Genomic DNA, 23868 nt, shown 5'->3' with positions numbered 1-23868 from the left:
ACCTTGTGTTATCAACAAGGTTGATATATTCATTAATGAACAATAAAGATTTTGAGACAAATTTGAAATCTTCTTTAATTATTTAAAGAAGATTAAAGAAGATTTAATTAAAGAAGAATGGCCAACCCTGATGTTTGTTGATGTTTTCAATCTCCTGATCTTTTGGATTTACTGCGGATTCTCAAAAAGGTTTGTAAAGACTATGGCATCTTTGTTTTAATTACGTAGAGCATAAATTGTTAGTGTGATTAGTGATACCTATTAATTTGAGTCAACAACTCAACATCGACATTATGATGGTTAAGTGTTTTTCTAACATATTCACGTTATCACCGTTATATTTAATTAATTTATAGGCTATTTAAGAGTTTACTCACATATATATGTGCTGATAAAACATTATACTTTAACGCAGACTTCTGTTTTATTATATTGTTTGAGTATGAAAGTAATACAGTATCACTGACATTCACTAGTGCCTCTTATAGTTCAATTATCAAGGCTAAAAGGTTCACTTTTAAAATCTTGAAATAGCTTATTCAAAGCAGCCAAATAATATAAAGAAAATTAATTTGTTTTCTTTCCAGTGTCTGTCAATACCTTTATACCTCCAACTCCAAGAATAGTCACGAATTGCGGAAATATATATATGGATTAAATTCCATGATATGGAATAACTTCCATGATATGTGGGTAAGGTTGTCTTCCTTTTGATGCAAGAAATAGTATGTGTTAAAACACCAATGAATTTAAGGTAGTGCGTGTAGAGGGGCTATGTCGACAGAGGTGTGCTCTGTTCTTTAAAGTAAATTTTGATGGTGATTTTTGCAGTGTTGTTGCACCTTGTTTTAATAAATTCTTTTACTTATATTCCATGATTGACTGATGCATTTGGAAATCTACTGAATATGAAAAATCACTTGCTTTTGCTTTGAACATTGTTTGTCATAGGTAACGTATAAATATTATGCAGTGCAACTACTTGGTTCCTCTCCTTCACCCAATAAAACCAGGCGAAATGCACACTCCTTTAAACCACTGCTTTAAATCTCACCACAAGATGTTAGTTCAAATAAGTAATTTTTTTAAGTCTATGCAATATTTATTTCATGCTTGTGTGCTCACTTAAAGAAAATTTATGTATATGTGTTTTTGATAATTTTTGACTCATGTAGAACAAGTATTGCCTGCAATGGACATGAATGGCTAGCATGACAAAATTGCTTAAAGAAGGACAACTAAGCTTCATCTTATCTTACAGGTTTGTGACAAATTTAATTTTCATTGCTTTTGTATAACTGCTAATGTATTCATGTAATACCTATGAATACAGTCGACAAGGGATAAAGCATAAAATAATTACGTATATGTCAATATTGATCCCTCCTCCCAAATTGTTTATATTCATGATTACTCTCAAAAAACCTCAATTGAATCATTTTTCGTTTTGTGTAATTTGTAGTTTTCAAGAACTTAAAAAATATTTATCATAAATGGAAAGCATTGTTTGGCCATAGACCAACATGATTTTTAGGTAAGGTTGTATTTCTATAATGCATGAAGAAGTATGCACTAAAACAGCAATGCATGTATGATGATTATGTAGAATGACTTTTTGGGAAGGGGTGTGCTGTATTTAGAAATAAATTTTATTGGTGATTTGGGTGCGTTGCCCCAAATGGTTATTTTGCTTCTGAGGCAATTACTTGGTAAATCAGCTAGTTGTAACATGAGAATTTATTGTTGAATTTACCTTGTGCTGATTTTAAAGATGCCATGCAATACTATATGCAAACTTGGCTGACCATCAATCAAGTTATTTTAGTCTCATAAACTTCACTTGTTTTGCAAAACTTTCACTAATCCTTCATACTTGGCCTTGGGGTGTAGATTCATCAAGCATCTTTTATAAACTGGGATAGAATAGAACAAAATCCTTAAAAAGTGCATTATGTTAATTCAAATTGAGCGAGATAGTAATTTCAGTTTTATCTTAGAACAATTTTATTGTTGTTTTTACAGAAACAGCTTTCAAAAGACACCGCTAGAGAACTGGCTAATATATCTGGCATGCCCTCGACTTCTCAAATATAAAGTAAACCAGATAGAAGGTGGAGATTGAAAGTCAAGTTTGTAAAATACACATTCTAAAACACGAATTCAACCCATCGGTATGAAGGATGTTTCATTAAATTGTTTTACCGTTTGATCATCGCCATGCATGCGCATACTATGTTAATAATGCATGGCCAAGCCAATGAGATTTTAATAAACAAACGTGAGAAATATTCTGCGTATTAGACAATTGTTGGGAAATAATTAAACTATAGATTTGCCAGAGGGAGAACGAAGTTTTAATGTAAATGTTATTGCCCAACATAAAACTTTCCGTTTTATGAAGAAAAAAACGAAGAAAAGAATGTTGAATAGAAAAATCCCATTTCTTTGTCTAATAGTCTTTGTAAACCTCAAGAACAAAAACAAAACAAACATTCATGATTCAAGCTTGTTTTACTGTTGCAAAACAGGCTCGCTAGAATATATTGTAGCTTTGAAAGGTTTTGTAGCATTGTCACTCATAGATCATCATTTTCAACAGCATCAAGTAGCTAATTGCCTAAATAAAAATATTTTTTCAATATACAACAGCAGTTTGTAAAGCAATTGAGCTTTTTTTGTAAACACATCATATTTGACACTGAAGCAATTCCCCAAATTGGACTGGCAAACAAGTTGCTTTTCTTTTCCAGCACAGTTATCAAAATTGATGAAGTCAAGGTTTGCAAATATCACGCGTACATGATCTATATGACTAAAGAAATGCTATTGGCTAGCTTTAGTCAAGTGCAAAATGTGATTGGCTATCAGAATAAACAAGCAATAGTTGATCAATTTTGTTAAAATTTTGTTGTAGACGACGAAGTATAAATCAACGTTTGCAAACTTTTTTTATCTTTTCTTTTTGCTAAAATACGTCGACTGCCTCCCCTCATGTTAAATGCAAAACATGTTTTTCTTTCAATGTTGTTGATCTTTGGGGATTAACTATTCCTGAATCGAGCAAATTCTAATTGTCGAATAATTTCAAATACAAGCAGTTTTTTGCGACAGCCTCTACGTACAAACCAACTATTCTAAGGTGTGGCTATAACTTATGATTGACTTCTTTGCTTGCAGAATGGTTGCCAAACCAGATACAAGATTATTGAGCGAGTTATAGTGGATGCTGAAACACTATGAAAAATAAAACAAACTAAGAAGACAGTACCATTTTAATTCGTTATATGAGAGGAGACAACCGTTGTATTTCGAACTTATTACTATTTCGTCACCACAAAGTTGATCTCAAAGAAAAGGAAATGTTATAAAGAAGAACTGTTGGCCAAATTGTTAACTTCAACCGCTAAGAATTTTTGGCGATGTAGACGTATGATTCTAAGGCTCGTGATGGTAAGTCAAATAATAATTCATATTTTAAAACAGTGATCGTTTATATCGTGTGATTGGCTTCAAATCTTCTTTCGGTTGAAGATAATGTCTGTTGCATGTAGTTTAGAATATGTCTTTACGCTACATACAAACGCTCCCAACACGTACGTACAAAATGCGCTCAACATTGTTTTGCGTTTGTTGAATGATGTTTAAACGATGCGCGCAATCGCTGAAAGCATGCTCATCCTTAAATGATAACACGTAGGATCATGGGATACAATGTTGAAGCCTAGCAACTGCATGTATATATATATACACCTACATATACGGTTCAGTGACCAGGTAAATTACTACAATATACGCTGTAAAGAGCGAATACTTTATCTCGACATTGTTGAGTGTTCTGTTCAAACGCTCTAAACAGTGTTGAGATACGGTTTGGTGACCACACATCGAGAACTCATTAGTTGAACGACTCTTTTTAATGTTTGCATTTATTGCAATTTGGTCAACAATCATATGGAAAATTGGTCATTTAGAAATTGCCAATTACGATGGTCAATACAACCATATGCAAAACTGGTCACTTAGAAATGACAAATAAAGATGGTTCAAACAAACATTTTTAACGGTTGTAACCAATATGCAATTTCGTCATAACCATCGTGTTGAAAATTGGTCAATTAGTAATGACTAAATAAGATTTTAGTGAGCAATAAACAATAGGTCACCTTTCTTTATTTGTTTATATTTGTTTTTTAGTAGGCTTGTTATAGTTTTGACCACGTGACATACTATCAAAAGAAATAATCAAAATAGATAATAATAAATAAATAAATAAAAAAATATAAAAGAAATCAAGTTGAATGCCACAGGATCATTTAAACGCCATTTAGAATGAAAATTTCAATTAGTTGCTCTTATTCTTTATAATATGACTTTAGCAATTAAAGCATGTTATTTCCAGAACAGAAACAAATTGATTCCAATTTATTGAAATGACACTTCTGTGACTTCAGTAGCTACGCAATACGCATTGCTGGCAAAAACGGGCGACTAACCTCGATATAAATTGTTATTTGCATTATGCTAAAAGTAGAGTTGGCTTAAGAACACGATTTGTGAGACTTCTTTGAATTATCTACATTAACGGCGTTGATTCAAAGGGAATACTATTGGATTATGTACTTCACTGGTTGGTAATGACAGTTGGAATGACAGTTAAAGAGTAGTTACTTTGTAGATCATTTTTCATACCTGCTCTTACATATTCTCAATAATATTCAAGATTGAGACTTACTCCATAATCTCCCGAGCATTGATCAAACAAAGAAAAGCACTGAGAACATTCTGGATTCCAACGTAACGTCATCTTAAGTCCATCACACATACTCAAAATAGTAATACATTTTTCATCTGCGTAAACACAGTTCTCTACTTAAAAACGGGTCATATTTATTATTTTGCTGTAAAGATGCGCTAAAAATTGAGATAATGCTCTTTCTCTAATGATTTACTCATATATTCTTCGTTTATTGAATGCCTCTACCAATATGTACACTGCATTTGCTGTCCGTGTTTTTAGGTCACATTTGTTGAATCCTCTGATCTATAAAATGCTGGATAGAAAAATACTGCACTGTATTACTACTGAAATAGCTGCTCAAAAAATTGATAAAATTCAAGTAATTATCACTCCACTTTGTTTTCGAATTTTTTGCCCGAAATTTTTATGCATTTAAGTAGCTAAAACAGTATTACAATTGTCGAACAAAGTTAAACAGGAACAGGTTGAAAACCATTAACACTCAGAGATAAACACATGCAAACCGAGATCTGTGTAAATATTTTTATATAAAAAAAACTTTGTGATGGTAGTCATTGTTACAGGCATCTAATGTAAGATGTTTTAATTTTTAATCATGTGTCAAATATTGTCGTGTGATACCCAGCAAACAACTGATTTTCTTTTGGAGATTCAAATGAGGCAGAAATATGAACAAATTCAAATTAAAAACATGTTCATTTAGTAGATAACTGGCCATATAACTGATTAAATTTCTATAAGATCATATCGTTACAATGTCATTTAAAAATACTTTCAAGTTCGATAATATCGTTCTCCACAAACGTTTGAAATTATTATTAACACTACTGTGTTCAATTGCATTTGTCATTTGATTTATTAAAATTTTTGTTTAATAACCATTTTCTAAGTTGTACATGCATAAATATCTCAATAGTGTCCATGTATGCATGTCGTACAACGGACTCCAAATAGATTTTATTATTCTAAAATATTTGAACTTAAATTCCTGCAAAAAGTTATATCTCAATTTGGCAGCAGATGTCATGATGACTTCAACAATCGTTTGACTTCGCAAAAAATGAGATCAATATGTTATCGGCAATTCATTATATCTTCACATGGTCAACCAATTTAGTCCAATAAAGTTTGTCTAAGAGATCATATTACACATCCAATAAAACAACGCAAACTTGATTAGTTTTTTACACGTTTCGTTTTAAGAACGCCCTCATTAAACACAGCTGTGAATGATGAGGTGCAGCATTCAATATTTACGGAAAACACATTTTATCATCACATTTGAACAGGGAAATAGAAGAAAGTGGGGCACTCCAAAGTTGGCCAGACAAATCATTAATAATGAAAGATATTGTGGTGTTCGTTGTGGCAATATGTGTTCTTGGCATTGCTGGAAATACTCTCGTGATCGCTTCAATTTTAAAACAAAAGATTCTGTTAAAGAAGAACTACTACTTTCTTGTCTTGCATCTTGCAATATGTGACTCATTTGTACTATTGAGTATATTTCTCTTTGAAATCTTTGAACACCATTTGAAAAGCAATCCAATTATGTTAAACTGCTCATATATAAGTGGCATAGATACTTTTTTTCAAATAAGTGGAGTTTCTATGATGTTGATCATTTCAGTTCTACGTTATCGTGCGATAGTTCATCCATTGAAACCTTCCTTCACTCGACAAAAGATAAAAATCGTTTGTGGTTTAGCGTACATCATTGGTTTAGATACGACAGTTGGAATGACATTTCAAGAGTGCATTGTGGATCCTCAAGCTCGTTATTTTATTTACGAATTGTTTACGTTTTATTCATGTTTCTACATTTTCCGAAAAATCTTCATGACTGTGACTTACTCCATAGTCGCTCAAGCATTGATTAAACAAAGAAAAGCACTACGAACACTCTCCAATCCGACACATTCTCATCTACAATCCTCCACCAGCTCAAGTCTTCAAAGATATACTCGGCATAGTAAGACATTTATTGTTTGTGTCAGCACAGTTCTCTGCTTCACAGTGGGTCACGCTTGTTTTTTGGTTGTAGACGTGCTCTATATAAACAACACTGTTTTATCAAATTCACCCACTAATCTTTACGTTGTTTATGTTCTCCGTCTTTTTGGCTCACACGCGTTAAATCCTCTGATCTATGGAATATTGGATGGAAAAATGTTGTTTTTGTGGAAATGCTGCCCCAAAATAAGACCAATCTAAGTTGTTTTCAGTATCAAAAAGTAGAGATTTTTAATATAGGGGCTCCTTTATGTATTTCGAATATTATAAAGTAGCTAGATTATAATTAAGTTCTGAATTGCTTTGTGAGCGTTTATATGATTCTGAGACATGCATTTTTGTTGATTTCCAACAATACATAATTTCATAATAGTATTGTAAATCAGGTCGGCATGTTTTCCATCTCTTTATTTACTTTACTAATAAAATAAATGAATGTGTTCGACATGATGATCTCAAAATTAATTTTGCAGAGTTCTTTCTGTGAACAAAATATTTAAAAGTTATCAGTTTCCTGTCAAATTTGTGGTAGATAAATACATTTATTCAATCTACAACAGCATTTTACAAAACAATTCAGCGTCTTTGTAAACATCGCATATTTTGCTTTATACTGAACAAATAAATACTAAAATGAGATAAAAGAATTTTGACTGCATACACGTAGTGACGTTTTACAAATGCAGTAGGCTAAGTAGGCTAAAGCCTGCAGGCCCGCCTTTTCAAGACGCTCGTTGTATTTACCTTTCGCCTTTTTGTTCTAAAGTTCGACCATATATGCTGCTGGAAACTTTACGATCTACTGTTTTAATGCTTAACGCACAAAACTCATAAAGTGCAAGGGACTTACTCAGTTTGAATTTTAAATTTGTTCCTTAATGTTTACACTATATGAGTTACAAAAAGAAGACAGGAAATGCAAAAGCAATGGAACGCAAAAAACGCAAACGTCATCAAAACACTGAACTTATTTGGAGGAACAAATATTACTTAAAGACCCACAGCTTTGTCGTAGCCTACAGGCCTTGTAATTAGTTATCCGCCACTGATATTATTGGTGTAGGACAAACTACACGTTTCTTTTCATCCAAGATTTCATGTAAAGGAGAAGCAAATTCACTGTGCGTCTGTTCTGCCCATCCAGCAAAGTTTTTTTTTGTTTTACCACTCTTTGTATACATACGTCCATCCGTAAACGAATCCGATGTTATTGAACATCATATTTTGGGCGTCCACGCGTAGGCAAAGATGCCATTTCATATCACAAGTTTTCAAATTTACTTAAAAACTCTAGTTTACAGTAATTACGTATTATCGTTTGTTCTAAGTTGCATTTGTACAACAACAAAATCCTCCATTTTCTTGACCCGAAAAATGGCTGCCAGACTTTGATTGACGCACAATATGTTGACATGCATTCTATTACGTAAGTCCGTAGAGATAGCTAACTAGTTTCCAGTCTTCGTAAGTTACTCCTCAAATCAATGACTTATTTTAACAAACTCAAGTTTATTTCTTTTGCAATGCTCGAGCTGATTATTATTTTTCGCCGATCTAAGTATCCTGACCAAATATGCAATGCGCATCGTTTTTGTTGATCTTGCCACGCATCTTTGTCGACCAGTGATATTCTACATTTAAATTCAAACATTCTCAAACTTTCACAATCACGTAGCTCTCATATTAATCATTATAGAATAAATACAATAAAACGCGTACGCTGATTGGTGTAGAAGTGAACTTCCATTTGCCTATGCAAACTGGACTGAGCTAAATAAACTAAATGCATCAAAGAAAATTTACAAATCAATCATGATACGTGTTAGAGGAAAGGTCAAAGCGTTTGTTTCAAATTTGTCTTTTTCGCATTATTGTTATTTTATAAAAAAAATATACCATGTTTTACGTGTTTGCACTGGCTTACGCAAACCTTTGAGGAGTAGGGAGAACTCTCGAGCTGGAGAAAACTCTCGACTTTCGATCTCGGATTTGCACTGATCTGTTATAATTAAAATATGTAGTTACACAATAAGTGAACAAAAACAGTTCTCTCAGATTTCCGTTGGTCATCAATAATACTTGGCACTGACCTCTTTGATGATGCTGGATGGTTTTTTTTCTTTAGAGAAGTTCAATATGTCCTTCTTAGCAATATAGCAACATTATCATCGACAAGGAAGGTGATTTTCGTTTGATTTCCGTGTCTTTCGTTGTATTGGTTGCATGTGCCTAAATTGTTTTGATTTCTGTCGTTTAAAGCAATTTCCTTATTTGTAAATCTTCTAGGGAATGTTTGAAGCGCATCTGAAAAGTTTCTTCGTTCATTCCAACGACTCAAAATATATCAAAACATTTAAGGTAAGCAGGTGACGATTGACTATATGTCTATATCAGACTTTATGTATTTTACTTCTGATCTCTGATGTACATTAACTTGATCTGCTTAAGTGCCCTTGACACGATTTTTATTGTCTTTGAACAACCAATCTTCCGCATTTGACTTTGTTTTTAACGCTAATCTTAACATGCTTACTTGTGGAGTTATTAAAGTTTTGGCGATATGTACACACATTGAAGAATTTATGTTTGGCCGTTTTCTGATTTACTTTTTTTGAATCCTGGTTTATTTCGTTGTTATACCGCAAACCTGCTTATACTGTGTTAAAACTATTGTATTGTTTAGTAAAATGATCACCTACTTAGGGGCTGTTTACATGAGCCCTGCGGAAAGGCCTAGCCTTCTTTCTAGGGTTGTACTCTACCTTTCTTTTACATGCAAATTCTAGCCATACATCAAGAGCTCTGTTTGAACTGCGAATTTCGGCGCTAAAATACAAAATAGCTGAAAACAAACCAATATAGTGGTCGCCTTTTGATTTTTTACGCTGTCTAAGTTTGTTTGCTCATGTTGATGTCTTTTGTTGTCGCCATTGCTGAAAAGCGATGCCTTATCGCAGGCATGAAAATCCTTTGAATTTTCAGCCCTACAGGAAGGGCTAGTCCTGCTGAATGCGTTTACATTGGACATTCTCAGCCCTACATGGCGAGATTTCGGGTAAACAATAGCAAGATCTCTGCTGGTAAGGCTGGCCTTTCTGTCATGTTAACGAAGAGTGATTTTATGTGGAAATTTAACTGCACGCGAGATCTCGCTTGGAAGGGCCAACCTTCTCTGTAGGGCTCATGTAAACAGCCCCTTAAAGGAAGTTTTTATTTTTAGTGAAAATAAATGGAAATTACGAATTATGCTCATTAGGAAACGATTGAACGTACATTCCCTTATTTATCTACCACAAAAAGTTCAATGAATCCAAAACTAAGCATGCAAACATTTATGTTAAAAAGAGAGTCCATGACAGTTGTTGTAGACGATAAAAAATTCATGTAATATACACGTGTATCGGTGTTTAACATGAGAATTATCTTGAAGATTCAACCGTATTTTGTATTTTTTTAGCTTGAAATAATGACGAACATCGCTTCGGAAAGTAATATAACGTTGCTATTGCGGGAATTTCAGGTAATATTTTTTGTTGAGATGTTTCAAGAAATTGCCCATTTTGAAATTTTAAATATTCTGTCATATTGAAGATATTTGTGTATTTTCTGAACGTTACTTTGTATAGTTGCAGTTATAGTTTGAAGAGCTACAATATTTGTCGTCAATAACCTCTTGTTTCTGCGTCACCTCCCACAGAGTTCCTTTACCTTAAAAACTTTTCCTCTCTTTAAAAATTGATCCTAGTCATATATAGTTGTTAATCTCTTCGCACACAGTTACCCTTAATTGTACGAACATACATAGCTGCCCTTTATCCTTTAAAATACATAGTTACCCTTATTTGCACGAACATACATAGCTGCCCTTTATCCTTTAAAATACATAGTTACCCTTAATTGCACGAACATACATAGCTGCCCTTTATCCTTTAAAATACATAGTTACCCTTAATTGCACGAACATACATAGCCGCCCTTTATCCTTCAAAATACATAGTTACCCTTATCAGGTGAGGGCACCTGACAGTACTAATGACACCATCAATGACAAAAAGACAAAAATAAAACATGCAACTGCCGACAGAAACAAAACTGCCCACTTAACGAAAACTGCCTACAATCATCTGTCATCTACCAAGCAACTGTTAAACGTTTGGACACTAACACAACTAAGACCTACATCGGACTTACAGAAAAGGAATTTAAAACTCGACACAGGAGCCCAACTGCCTCTTTCCGCCACAAAAAACTAAGAAACTTAACCAAACTCAGTAAACACATATGGACACTTAAAGACAACACATCGCTCACGATATCTCATGGAACATCATTACTCACAGCAAACTGTACAACAGCGCCAACAAAAGATGCAACCTATGCCTGAAAGAAAAATTCTTCATCACCTACCAACCACAACTATCATCTCTCAACAAACGTAACGAACTTGTCTCCTCTTGTCGCCATAGACTCAAGGCACTTTAATGTAATTTGTAATCGTACACCTAGCTTGTATGTAGTTCTACCTATATATAGTTAGACACATGCATTTGTATTCATTTAATATTATCCCCTGAAGAGTGAGAAATCACGAAACAGGCTTGTCGAGATGAAATTGTAGTTTTGTGAATTTTCTTCTTAACAATATAATTATGCTCCGCTGTAACGCATCGAGCACTGTAATTACGAAAGATCAAGTAAACAAAACTTCCTAGTTACCCTTATCATATATACTTTTATCCTCTTCATACGTAGTTGCCCCATTTTGGCCTTTTTTACATCTCATCGTTCTCGTTACCAGAATTACATCAACAATTCGGACAAAGAGTTCGTTGCGTCGACGATACAAGCCATTGGCCGTTGTGCATCGAACATTCCCGAAGTTACAGATACCTGTTTAACCGGTCTAGTTAGACTGCTATCCAATAGGAATGGTAAGTTGCAGATACCTGTTTAACCGGTCGAGTTAGATTGCTATCCAATAGGAAGGATAAGTTATAACAATACCTGTTTAACTGGTCTGGTTAACTGCTATCTATGCAATAGGAATAGTAAGTTACAAATACCTTTTTAACCGATCTTGGGAATTGCTGTTAAATATCCTTCAAAGCAGGCTTTGTTCACAAAAACTATAATCACCCTGAAGCAAAATTGGTATTGTAATGTACGCACAGGCCAACGCGAGATCTTTAAAACTTGGATTTTCGCTTTTTCATTTTATACCAAGTGTTTTTTACACTATTTTTACGTTTGGCAATGGGCTTGTTGATTTCATAATGAAATTTACGGATGCAAATCTCCAACAATGCATAATAACGTTATTATTATTAAAAGCATTGTTGTATGGCAAAATGGCGCGCTTTGATTGGCTCAGAAACATTTTTGCTGGTCCATTATTTTCCCGTAATGGACCAAGGTCCATAAACGCGTAATTTTACAGTCAAGTGTAAACAAACTTCGTAATGCAAACAGCAAAACGCAAAATAAACGAAACAAAATCATTTAGGAATGAGATTCGAGGGAAAAATACTTGGAAACAGTTTAAATATCCAGACGATACAATTTGAAACAATTTATTTTTTATGGACGAAAACTAGAAAAGTGAAAGCGGACGGGTAAAAACAGCAAGGACGAGAAAGAAAGCAAGCTTCGTTTCAGGTCAAATAATGCCATGTAATAATCCTTTTCATAACCTCTCTTTCTCGGTTTTACTGAAATATCGAACCTCAGTCTTTTGTACAAACTTCGCCCTACGGGCTCGGTCTGTACAAAAGACCTCGGTCCGTTATTTCTCCGTAAAGACCTCGCGCTCGGTCATTAAAGGCCTAGTAATAAAATGAAACGGAAGTTGATACCGTAATCAAATAAATGTGCAAAACATGTTATGGTTAATTGAAATTACGAGTCAAAATGTAGTGTGTTTTTTTAAACTCTGCACTATCCTTGGATCCTCATTTAGATTTACAAATGAATGAAAATTTATCTTGTTGAAGTTGATGTATACATGTCAGACGTCAATTTCTTTACTTTAGAAACGGTGGTGGCTGAAAGCGTTGTAATGATAAAAAAATTATTACAATTAAAGGTAATTTTGTCGTTGTCTTTATCTTGATTGCGATAAACGTACGTATTATGATGGATGGCTGTTATTCATTTCTTTTAGCATAAAGATAAATCTCAAATAATCATACAAATGACGAAAATACTGAATAAAATTACGGTATGTAATCTTTATAATTTGCATAACTCCCTTTGTTCCAATCATTACTCCCTATCTTCCAATCATTACTCCCTATCTTCCAAGCATTATTCCCAATCTTCCAAGCATTACTCCCTATCTTCCAAGCATGACTCCTATCTTCCAAGCATTATTCCCAATCTTCCAAGCAATATTGCCAATCTTCCAAGCACTCCCGATCTTCCAAGCATTACTCTCTATCTTCCAAGCAATACTCCCTATCTTCCAAGCATTACTCCCAATCTTCCAAGCATTACTCCTTATCTTCCAAGCATTACTCTCTATCTTCCAAGCATTTCCCTATCTTCCAAGCTTTACTCTCTATCTTCCAAGCATTATTCCCAATCTTCAAGACATTACTCCCCATGTTCCACGCAGGTTCCCATGGCTCGTGCCAGTATCATTTGGCTCGTCGGTGAATATGCGGAACGTGTTCCAAAGTTGCCCCGGATGTACTGAGAATAGCCGCGAAGTCATTCACAAAGGAGGTTTGTGAGTTATGGATTTCAACATTTCGGCATAACTTGTCTCGAAATTTCTTCATGTTTTTCGACAAATGTTTTTTTAAAAGAGTGTTTCAATGTTTTTTCCGTTGTTTTCAGGAGGATATTGTGAAATTACAAATCATCAATCTTGGTGCGAAATTAATTCTAATCAATCCAAACCAGGTTTGCCACTTGAAGAAAATACTTTATAATTATGAATTAGGGTGATCAATTTATATATTGGCAGCAACTCAGGAATACATCCATGATGGTGAGATCTATTCCTGGGTTGGGTGAGGAGGAAGGGGAGGGGCTCTAGTCTGGATTCGTACAATACGGCCACCGTTTAATACGGCGCGCTTAATACAGGTTGGACTGTGTTTTGAACCTTTCCAAACTTAGAAATTTTCTTAAATTTCAAGTTTTTACCAACTGATTTCTGAACACGTTTATACTTATTAATAAATCGTTTGTAAGGTGCACAATACAAACAAACGATCAACTAAAAACATTAAACTTCACACTAATCCACATTGGGTAATACACAATTGACATCCACACATTTCCTGTACACACAATACAATGACGTAAGAACCAGATAACAAATACGGCTAACCTGACGTTTACTCCTCATTTGACTCTGAAGATGACTACCGCTAAGGTTGTCGAAACGTCAGTCAACAACAACAAAACAGTCCTTCTCAGGACTATACTAACCTGGATGATCTACATTTATAAACATGTAACGATACTCCCGGGTTCAAACCATTTACTTTTTACTTAATATACTGTTTATATTTTTATTTTTTCACACTTCTAGTCGTAGCTTGACTTACTAAGCTGCGTACCACTTCTATTTCTGTAGACTCAGCAGTTGTGTCAATATGTATTAAATCTCGCCAAATATGACCAGAGCTACGATATAAGGGATCGAGCGCGATTTTTACGTCCCATTGTGTTTCCCGGAGAGAAGGTTTAATTTTAGAACTTTTTTATTGTATATTTTATCGAAAACATTGAATTATTGGATAGATTATATTTCATCTCAAACGTTCACTCATTGGCTAGGCTGTGTTTTATCTAAAACATTCACTCATTGGCTAGGTCATATTTTGTCTAAAACATTCACTCATTGGCTAGGTTGTGTTTTATCTAAAGCATTCACTCATTAGCTAGGTCATATTTTGTCTAAAACATTCACTCATTGGCTAGGTTGTGTTTTATCTAAGACATTCACTCATTGGCTAGGTTGTGTTTTATCTAAGACATTCACTCATTGGCTAGGTTGTGTTTTATCTAAGACATTCACTCATTGGCTAGGTTGTGTTTTATCTCAAATATTCAATCATTGGCTAGGTTGTATTTTATCTAATATAATTTATCTAAGACATTCACTTATTAGATAAGAAACATATCTATATTTCCTGTTTGTTTTGTTATTGCGTTAAAGAAATTTTAATGAACCAATCGAGGTTTGAACTTCGTCGTCCAAAGTTTCGAAATTAAATTATTTACCATTATTATACCGTATACCATATTTACCAAGTATGAACTTCCTTACTACACTGGTTTTGAGCTATAAATTTAAACTATTATAATATCGAAAGTTTGATTTTAGCATGTTCAAACCAATAGTAAATGGAGAAACTTTTGCCATTAGAATGTGATTTACAGTTATTAACTTCGGTTTGTTTTGGACAGCGGTTCTTTTTTTACGAATACTTTGTTTAATGTATAATATAGCACTCGAATGACATGTTCCAATGGCGTCGATTTATTTGTTCTCGTGTGTATTTCAGGTGGGACAGATTGTTAAACACTCCAAGAAGATATTGCTGGCTTCCAAACCACCTCCCGTGTTAGAGTCATCTTTCAAAGGTGAAGGAAGGTCTTCAGTCAAGGCTGTTAAATGCTTGAGTCCAGTGTCTTCATCTGGAGTCATCTGATGTTATAACTTGAGTCCTTGTGCACTCCAGTCTAGTGTCTTCATTAGTAGTGATCTGATGTTAAAACCTGAGTCCTTATGCACTCCAGTCTAGTGTCTTCATCTGGAGTCATCTGATGTTAAAACTTGAGTCCTTGTGCACTCCAGTCTTGTGTCTTCATTAGTAGTGATCTGATGTTAAAACTTGAGTCCTTGTGCACTCCAGTCTAGTGTCTTCATTAGTAGTGATCTGATGTTAAAACTTGAGTCCTTGTGCACTCCAGTCTAGTGTCTTCATTAGTAGTGATCTGATGTTAAAACTTGAGTCCTTGTGCACTCCAGTCTAGTGTCTTCATTAGTAGTGATCTGATGTTAAAACTTGAGTCCTTGTGCACTCCAGTCTAGTGTCTTCATTAGTAGTGATCTGATGTTAAAACTTGAGTCCTTGTGCACTCCAGTCTAGTGTCTTCATTAGTAGTGATCTGATGTTAAAACTTGAGTCCTTATGCACTCCAGTCTAGTGTCTTCATTAGTAGTGATCTGATGTTAAAACTTGAGTCCTTGTGCACTCCAGTCTAGTGTCTTCATCAGGAGTCATCTGATGTTACGACTTCACTCCAATATATTCTTCAGTGTAGTGTTTTTATTAGGAGTGATTTGATTTTGAATTTTGAGTCCTACATTCTAGTCTAGTATCCTCACCAGGAAGGATATGATGTTGAAACCTGAGTCTTTATGTATCTCAGTTTAGTCTCTTCATTAGTAGTGATGTTGAAACTTGAGTTGTCTAGTATCTTTATTAGGAAAGATCAAGCATTGCCTCTTAGGTCTCTGTATATGCTGTAGTATCTAGTGTCAATCCATGCAGCTAATGTTCTTCTCTATAAGGTCATGGTGAGTTCATCGTCGGCTCTCTCTCATCTCATAAACGCACGAGCGTCTGGCTATCAAGAACTTCCCGAATACCCCGAGGTCCCTCCCGATCCCTCTGTTAGAAACGTCGAGGTTTGTGATCGTTCATATCCCATGATTATGTTTTGATTGTGTGATTCAACATTTTATCGATATGTTTATGTAGGTCGAGCCGTTGTGGGAGAAATCTAAATCGAAGTCAAGATCAAAGAAAAAGTCTACATTTTACTCAAGTGAATCTGAATCCGACTCTGCGTCGGAATCTGAATCAGGTGCGTTCTTCCTCCAAGTCTTTTCCTATTGGACGCGTAATTAAGTTTATTTAATTTCAACAATAATGCTTTGGTTACCAATCTTCAAGCTTATATATATATAACCAAATATGCACAGTTTGGCTGAATAAATCATTTGTGTTAAGCAAGGCTACCTTTTGTACGCACTGCGTGCCTATTTTTGCATCGTGTTCCCACAGGCTCCGGTTCAAGTGGAAGCAGCGGAAGTGAAAGTGAGAGCGATGAAGGCAGCGAGAGCGTCAGTAAATCTAGCATGGAGTCTTTACCTGGATCGGAAACAGGTAAGAGATCACGTGGTATGCTGTTAAAATTGATATCTATAGTACCGTTATATTCACAGTCATAGAAAATATAGATCGCTACCAGCACAATATTTGCCTACACATACCGGGGTTTTCGCGATGGTGTATTGCCGCATGGCTCCTCGGGCAATATACGTATTGACAGAAAACAATCCTCCCTTCCCTACGAATGGTGGGGTATATTAATGGTGTATTGCCGCATGGCTCCTCGGGCAATATACGTATTGACAGAAAACAATCCTCCCTTCCCTACGAATGGTGGGGTACATTAATGGTGTATTGCCGCATGGCTCCTCAGGCAATATACGTATTGACAGAAAACAATCCTCCCTTCCCAACGAATGGTGGGGTACATTAATGGTGTATTGCCGCATGGCTCCTCGGGCAATATACGTATTGACAGAAAACAATCCTCCCTTCCCTACGAATGGTGGGGTACATTAATGGTGTATTGCCGCATGGCTCCTCGGGCAATATACGTATTGACAGAAAACAATCCTCCCTTCCTACGAATGGTGGGGTACATTAATGGTGTATTGCTGTATGGCTCTTCTGATTAAATATTTACTTAAGCAATGTTCCCGCCTCAAGTTTTCGTAGTTTGACCTTGTCTTTGGCATGTATGGTCACATAGTTTACTCATGACAAGACCTCATTTTGTGTTTACATGATGGTGCAGTGTAGAAATGTACCCAATGAACCCTATTGTACGTATTTCACACCAGAATTTGAAATGGCTACTATAATATCGTGCGCTTGAAAATGACAAACAGTTAGACTTAGTATAAGGGTTTAACTTATTTACAACTTCATAATGCAAAGCCCCGGGCTCCGGGAAACCTTTGCCAGCACATTAATGCAATCCCCCAGGGAAAATCTGTTTTCTTCCTGTCGGATAAACATAAGTCTACTCCATAGTATGTGATATAGACTTGTGCCAAAGCTTGATTAAGGAATAAATAAATAAAAAATCTCTTGCAAAACGTCATGCGTTTAAAAGCGTTCGCGCCATTCACTTTCCTCCATTACCTCCCCCCTCCTCAGTTTTTGTCATTCAATTCCGCTTTTCAGAAAGCCAAGAGAGCGACGACGAAGGGGTAAAGAATGAAAGAGCAAAGAGTCGAAAAAAATCAGAAAGTCAGAGCAGCATCGAGTCGAAAACGAGTGAAGAGTCTTCGGATAGCGACGCCGAATCCTCGGAAAGCGATTTGTCACAGGAGAGTGACGATGCTAAACAAGAAACGCCAGCGAAAAAAGTGAGATAAATTACTGTGCACACTTTCAAAGGATATGTATACCACTGTTTAAAATAAATCAGCTTTTCACATATGAACTGCAATTATTAATCACAATATTCTGTAAATTAAGGTCGAAACGAAGAAATCCGATGATGCTCCGAAGAATAGACGAGTTTCTAAGCCACCAACAACTGATCAATTGCTTTCGTTTGATGAAGATAGTAAGCTCACTCTTTAACGGCTTAACTTGTGGCACTGAAATCACCAATCCAATTGATTTTTTTCCTCGATACGAAATACTTTAATATTTTAAATAGTTCCTGTGGCTCCTGTTGTAAATGGTCCTGCACATAAGAACATTCTTTCCCCCTCGCTGGTGGACGATATGAAAACACTTTCCCTTGGTGTCGTACAGAATGGAGTTGCTGCGGTTGTGCAAAAGGTACATCGATGACTTAAGTATTCAATGCGCATGCTCTAGATTAAGGACGAGGTCCTTTTCAACTGATATAACAATGAAAGGCTACAGATGAATAGCAACACAGTCAATCGCCTACTTGAATTGCGCATGACATGACACGTGATCAAATCATGCTCAAGCCGACTTTCTCATGTAGGTCGTAACGGACTTCTCTCAATTGAGGACTTATGAACTGCTCAATAAGATGGCTGGTCGTGGATTGCAGGCTCAATACAAGTTCCCCCGGAGTCCGTGTCTGTATTCGACTACGATGGTCGCCGTTGAAATAACTTTTACTAACAGCGGCAGTTCATGTGTTGAAAACATTCACGTTGGCGAGAAGGTAAATTGCATTGTAAGTCATAGTCGTTAGTAGAAATGCGCTTACTGAGACTCTGTTTGTTTTCTCGTCTTAGAAAGTGGGACTCGGCTTGAATATAGCCGATTTTCCTAAGATTGGTGAGTTGTCTGCTTAGAAAAAATATTAACCTGCAAATCACCTGTGAATAATTGGGATGGGGTTGCTTTGCTCTTGTTTAGAATCGATCGGTATTGGTTCTACAGTCACCGTGAGCATGGGGATAGATTTTAAGGATACTATACAACCAGTTAGTTTTGAGATATGGTATGTCGCGTTACTGTTTTATCAATTATTAATTATCTTTTATCATCAAAATATTTCCGTTAAAGTCATTGGATTTAGCATAAGAAACAAGTCAATGTGTATATCTCGACTCGATTGGAGTATATAAACTCTAGTTTCAACATTACGTCACTCTTGATGAGGACACTAGACTGGAGTTTATAAGAACTCAAGTTTCAACATTACGTCACTCCTGATGAGAACACTAGACTGGAGTTTATAAGAACTCAAGTTTCAACATTACGTCACTCCTGATGAGAACACTAGACTGGAGTTTATAAGAACTCAAGTTTCAACATTACGTCACTCCTGATGAGAACACTAGACTGGAGTTTATAAGAACTCAAGTTTCAACATTACGTCACTCCTGATGAGAACACTAGACTGGAGTTTATAAGAACTCAAGTTTCAACATTACGTCACTCCTGATGAGAACACTAGACTGGAGTTTATAAGAACTCAAGTTTCAACATTACGTCACTCCTGATGAGAACACTAGACTGGAGTTTATAAGAACTCAAGTTTCAACATTACGTCACTCCTGATGAGAACACTAGACTGGAGTTTATAAGAACTCAAGTTTCAACATTACGTCACTCCTGATGAGAACACTAGACTGGAGTTTATAAGAACTCAAGTTTCAACATTACGTCACTCCTGATGAGAACACTAGACTGAAGTTTATAAGAACTCAAGTTTCAACATTGCGTCACTCCTGATGAGGACACTAGACTGGAGTTTATAAAAACTCAAGTTTCAACATTACGTCACGCCTGATGAGGACACTAGACTGGAGTTTATAAGAACTCAAGTTTCAACATCAGATAACTCATAAGGACTCAACATATCTCTCCAAATGAAGACACTAGACTGGTGTATATAAGGAACCAAGCTTTAACATAAGAGGATAATTTAGAATACCTAGCAGCAAAACTTTATCATGCGTTCAAATTGATCTCGCTTTTTCACCAGCACGAAGTCCGATAAGTTTACTGTCAAATTGAAATGCCCGATGGGAGAACAGCTTCACACGAGGCCGATAACGGAAAATGACTTTCTTACTTTGCAAAGCAATTATCGCGGTTATAAATTTTTATCTTGCTTATACAAATGCATGTAAAATGAAATTATTACAGAAATATTGACTTACCTTAAATTATCTTCGTTCACAGAGAAGTTGTCGGGTATGAATGAAAGCTCTCTGACTGTGGATATCCCGCAGGAGAACTGCGAGGAACGCGTGCTCGCGTCGAAAATCCTGGGTTGTGCGAGTGTAGCGGCATTACCCAGAAATAGCAGCTTAAATTATTATAGGTTTTCTGGGTCGGCTACTTCATCCGGGGTCCCCGTATTGATAACTGTCGAACTTAAGGAGTATGGAAAAGAGAGTAGGATTACGGTGAATTGCGAAAAAATGACAATCAATTCAATTTTGGCGAAAGAACTGGTCGCCGCTGTGGGAAAAGTATGATACGTAAGTTCCCCAGATGTAAGCTGAAGGAGGGAAAAAATTCAATTATCCTTGTTGGGTAATACAATCCACGTGTGGGTTGTGAAGGGTATAAAACGCACGTGCTTCGCACATGGCCTAAGTATTCTTATGATTTTGTAACTTGCCCAAAACTTGTAAGCTCGCTCAGACTATTTTGCATTAGAAATCTGCTGTTTCGAAATTTCTTCGAAATGGCCAAATAATATAATGAATGCTAGGAAAGGTGGTAACAGTTCCGAACCTGGAAAGGTCGAAATTTATATTACTGTTAGTATTTTTTCCAATCAAAAATAATTTACAATGAGTCACGTTGGCATTATTTTTATGTTTAGAAATTTCTAACCAACAACGTCGTTTTCGAAGTATTTTCAATTGTAGATTTGCATAATGTGTTGATCTACCCTAGATTCGCCACCGAATGATAACTCTGTATAATCATTAGCTGCTTTATCAAACCAAGAATGATTTAATATGTATATAAGAAAAATGATGAAGGACTCTGCTTTTTTAGTGAAATATCAATTCCTTGTTTCATTTATTTGAAACTGAAACTTATTCTGTTTACAACCTTCTGTTGAAGCGTACGTTGTCTTACGGAGAAAGGGATTGGTGAGTGGGGAATCGTCCACTATCATGAATCCATGATAGTTTGATATTGTTTTGGGGGCGGGGTGGGAGGGGCTCCTCAAAGCTTTTGTCATTACCACGTTAAAATGGTTTTTGTTAGAAAATGTTTTCGAGTTGATCTTTTAGAATGCGTGGAAATTACATTCAAAGAAATTTTTTGCACAACCGTATAGGACAAATAAAATCAATCAGCTGTTGTCCGTTATTTCTCTTTCTAACCCACAACTCTTGACGACGGTCTTAGTCACGCGGTACACTAACCTGCGCGAATTTTTGCTCATGACTTAGGACTTTGGCTTTGTGGCTTTGAATGTCAGATCAATTTTAACGAACAGTTTGATTACCGTTCTTCATACCCAATTCCTGCTAGCCATTAATTGTAATGCTTACATAGCTGGGGTGGGTGGTATGATTGAAAACCATTGAAAACTCTAAAAGAACCATTGCTTCAATAACAACAATGATGCAAGTAGATGTCCAATTCAAGGACACGTTTTAAAAAATTCAAAATGGCGGCAAATGTGCTGTGCTCCGTGTTGTCTCCGAAAATCTTTGTAAAAGTCAAGGTTCTTGTAGTTCTCAAAGTGTAAATGCTGCCAAAATCGGCATTTTCGTTTTCCAAACCGAAATTAATGACTAATAATTCCACTGAACTTCGTTGTCGATTTCCAAAGTCGTAGTTTTTATTTTCATGTATTTTTAGACACGTAAAATTATCTATCTTATTCTTTTGTAAATCTTCGACACAATCAGCGAGACAATATTTAGTATGAGGAACGCAAACAGGAGGTTAGATGTCCTGTGGTGCAGCAAGTGAAATGCGCCGATCAAATATATGAATATGGTCGTCAAAATTTTCAGCGAACTACAGCCGTCTCAGAAGAACTGCTCATCTTTAAAATCAGCCAACATTTAGAATTTGCATGATTCAGTAGCTAATTTCTAATCCCCAAAGAGGCATAGATGCTATTGAAATGAATTTCGTGCTTGAAACTTGCAATGAACAGTTGTCGCAATTCGTATGTATTATTGTTTTCAAATACCTTTGAAGATATTTTGGAGGTCAATTACTGCTAAATCATGCTAATTGTAAAACGCCGGCTGCATGAGCAGTTTTTGAGACACCCTGTAGAGACGGAATACCTTAAATATAAGATATTCGAAAATCTCTACATATGGAGACATTTTCGTGAGCGATAAATTCTTCATTGAATTAAATTGTTGCAAAAAAGTCATTTGCCGCAAATTTGTCAATTTCAACGTTTGATTCGTTAGATCATCGACAGTTTTAAATACTTTAATTTAGTCCAAATTAGTAGTGCAATTATGACTTCTCGTCCTATAAAATGGCAAACCTAATTGGTTTTGCGTTTGTTTTGTTTTTGAAAATGTGCTTGACACAGCTGCGATGCGGCGTTTATTCGCTGGAAAAGGAATTACTGCGAAAAGCGATAACGCTCTTTGTCGCTGGCTTATGTAAATTTATAACGAGCTTTTGTGAATTTTAATAGTCCATGTTAACGCACATTTCAAGCACAATTACAATATACTGACGTATAATGCAGATGTAGTTGGAAAAAAAATGCAACAAGGCAAAATTTTTATCGAGTTTTGAGACTCACTGAAAAGCTTGAACACACAGCTCTGTATTGCATTTGCAAAGTGGAATATATAGGAGAGAAGAGCACTTCATAGAAAGTAGCTCAGATATATCAATCTTATCGCTATGGAAACTTTTATATTTTTCATTGTCGCAATATCTTCATTTGGCATCGTTGGAAATACCCTTGTGATCGCTTCGATATTAAAAAGAAAGATTTTGTTAAAGAAGAACTACTACTTTCTTGTCTTACATCTTGCGATATGTGACGTATTTACAATGTTGAGCATATTTCTCCATTTGATATTGGATAACTTTCTTAAAAGCGCTTTAATATTGTTTAACTGCTTAGTATAAATGACATTTATTTTTCTTTCAAGTAAGCGGAGTTTGTATCATGATGCTCATTTCCGTTCTACGTTATCGTGCGATAGTTTGTCCATTGAAACTTTCTCTCAGTCAACTGAAGATAAAATCGTTTATGGTTTAGCGTACATCATTGGTTTGGTCACAACTGTTGGAATGACAATGCGAGAGTGCATCCTCGAGAGTATGGATCCTAAACGCCTTCGTTACATTTACGAATTGTCTGCGTTTTATGCCTGTTTCTACATTTTTCCAATAATATTCATGTCTGTGACTTACTCCATAATCGCTAGAACATTGAGCAAACAAAGAAAAGTACTAAGAACATTTTCGAATGCATCACAGTCTCGTCTAAAATCCTTCACCAGCTCAAGTCTTCAAAGACACAATCAGGATCGTAAGACATTTTTCGTTTGCGTCTGCACGGTTCTCTGCTTTGCAGTCGGTCATATTTATTATTTGGCTGCAAACGAATTTAAAAACCACAACGCTTTTTCACCAAATGCCTCAACTAATTTA

At 35.6% G+C, this 23868-nt stretch overlaps 1 protein-coding gene and 2 long non-coding RNA genes across 3 annotated transcripts; all 3 read left to right on the top strand.

The window, feature by feature from the left end:
- Nucleotides 1–59: 59 nt before the first annotated feature.
- Nucleotides 60–6452, top strand: LOC124456645. Its single transcript, XR_006952364.1, has 7 exons — nt 60–189; nt 588–693; nt 1176–1261; nt 1463–1534; nt 2023–2171; nt 3178–3450; nt 6049–6452. It is a non-coding gene; the product is annotated as an uncharacterized LOC124456645 (long non-coding RNA).
- A 2132-nt stretch (nt 6453–8584) lies between these two features.
- LOC124456625 (AP-3 complex subunit beta-1-like) lies at nt 8585–20384 on the top strand. Its single transcript, XM_047007022.1, is given in 22 exon segments — nt 8585–8613; nt 8898–8952; nt 9059–9130; nt 10230–10292; nt 11571–11703; nt 12802–12854; nt 12933–12989; nt 13386–13446; nt 13449–13495; nt 13610–13675; nt 14358–14465; nt 15292–15380; nt 16316–16421; nt 16495–16600; nt 16801–16902; nt 17995–18179; nt 18292–18382; nt 18479–18603; nt 18779–18964; nt 19038–19080; nt 19162–19246; nt 20237–20384. Coding segments are annotated over 22 exon segments (2010 nt in total).
- Nucleotides 20385–20442: 58 nt separating this feature from the next.
- Nucleotides 20443–21246, top strand: LOC124456646. The gene is made up of 2 exons (XR_006952365.1): nt 20443–20738; nt 21163–21246. It is a non-coding gene; the product is annotated as an uncharacterized LOC124456646 (long non-coding RNA).
- Nucleotides 21247–23868: the final 2622 nt, after the last annotated feature.

This window comes from Xenia sp. Carnegie-2017, unplaced genomic scaffold (genome assembly GCF_021976095.1).
Source record: "Xenia sp. Carnegie-2017 unplaced genomic scaffold, XeniaSp_v1 HiC_scaffold_58, whole genome shotgun sequence".
Taxonomy (NCBI): Eukaryota; Metazoa; Cnidaria; class Anthozoa; order Malacalcyonacea; family Xeniidae; genus Xenia; species Xenia sp. Carnegie-2017.
This window is presented reverse-complemented; position numbering and strand designations above follow the sequence as displayed.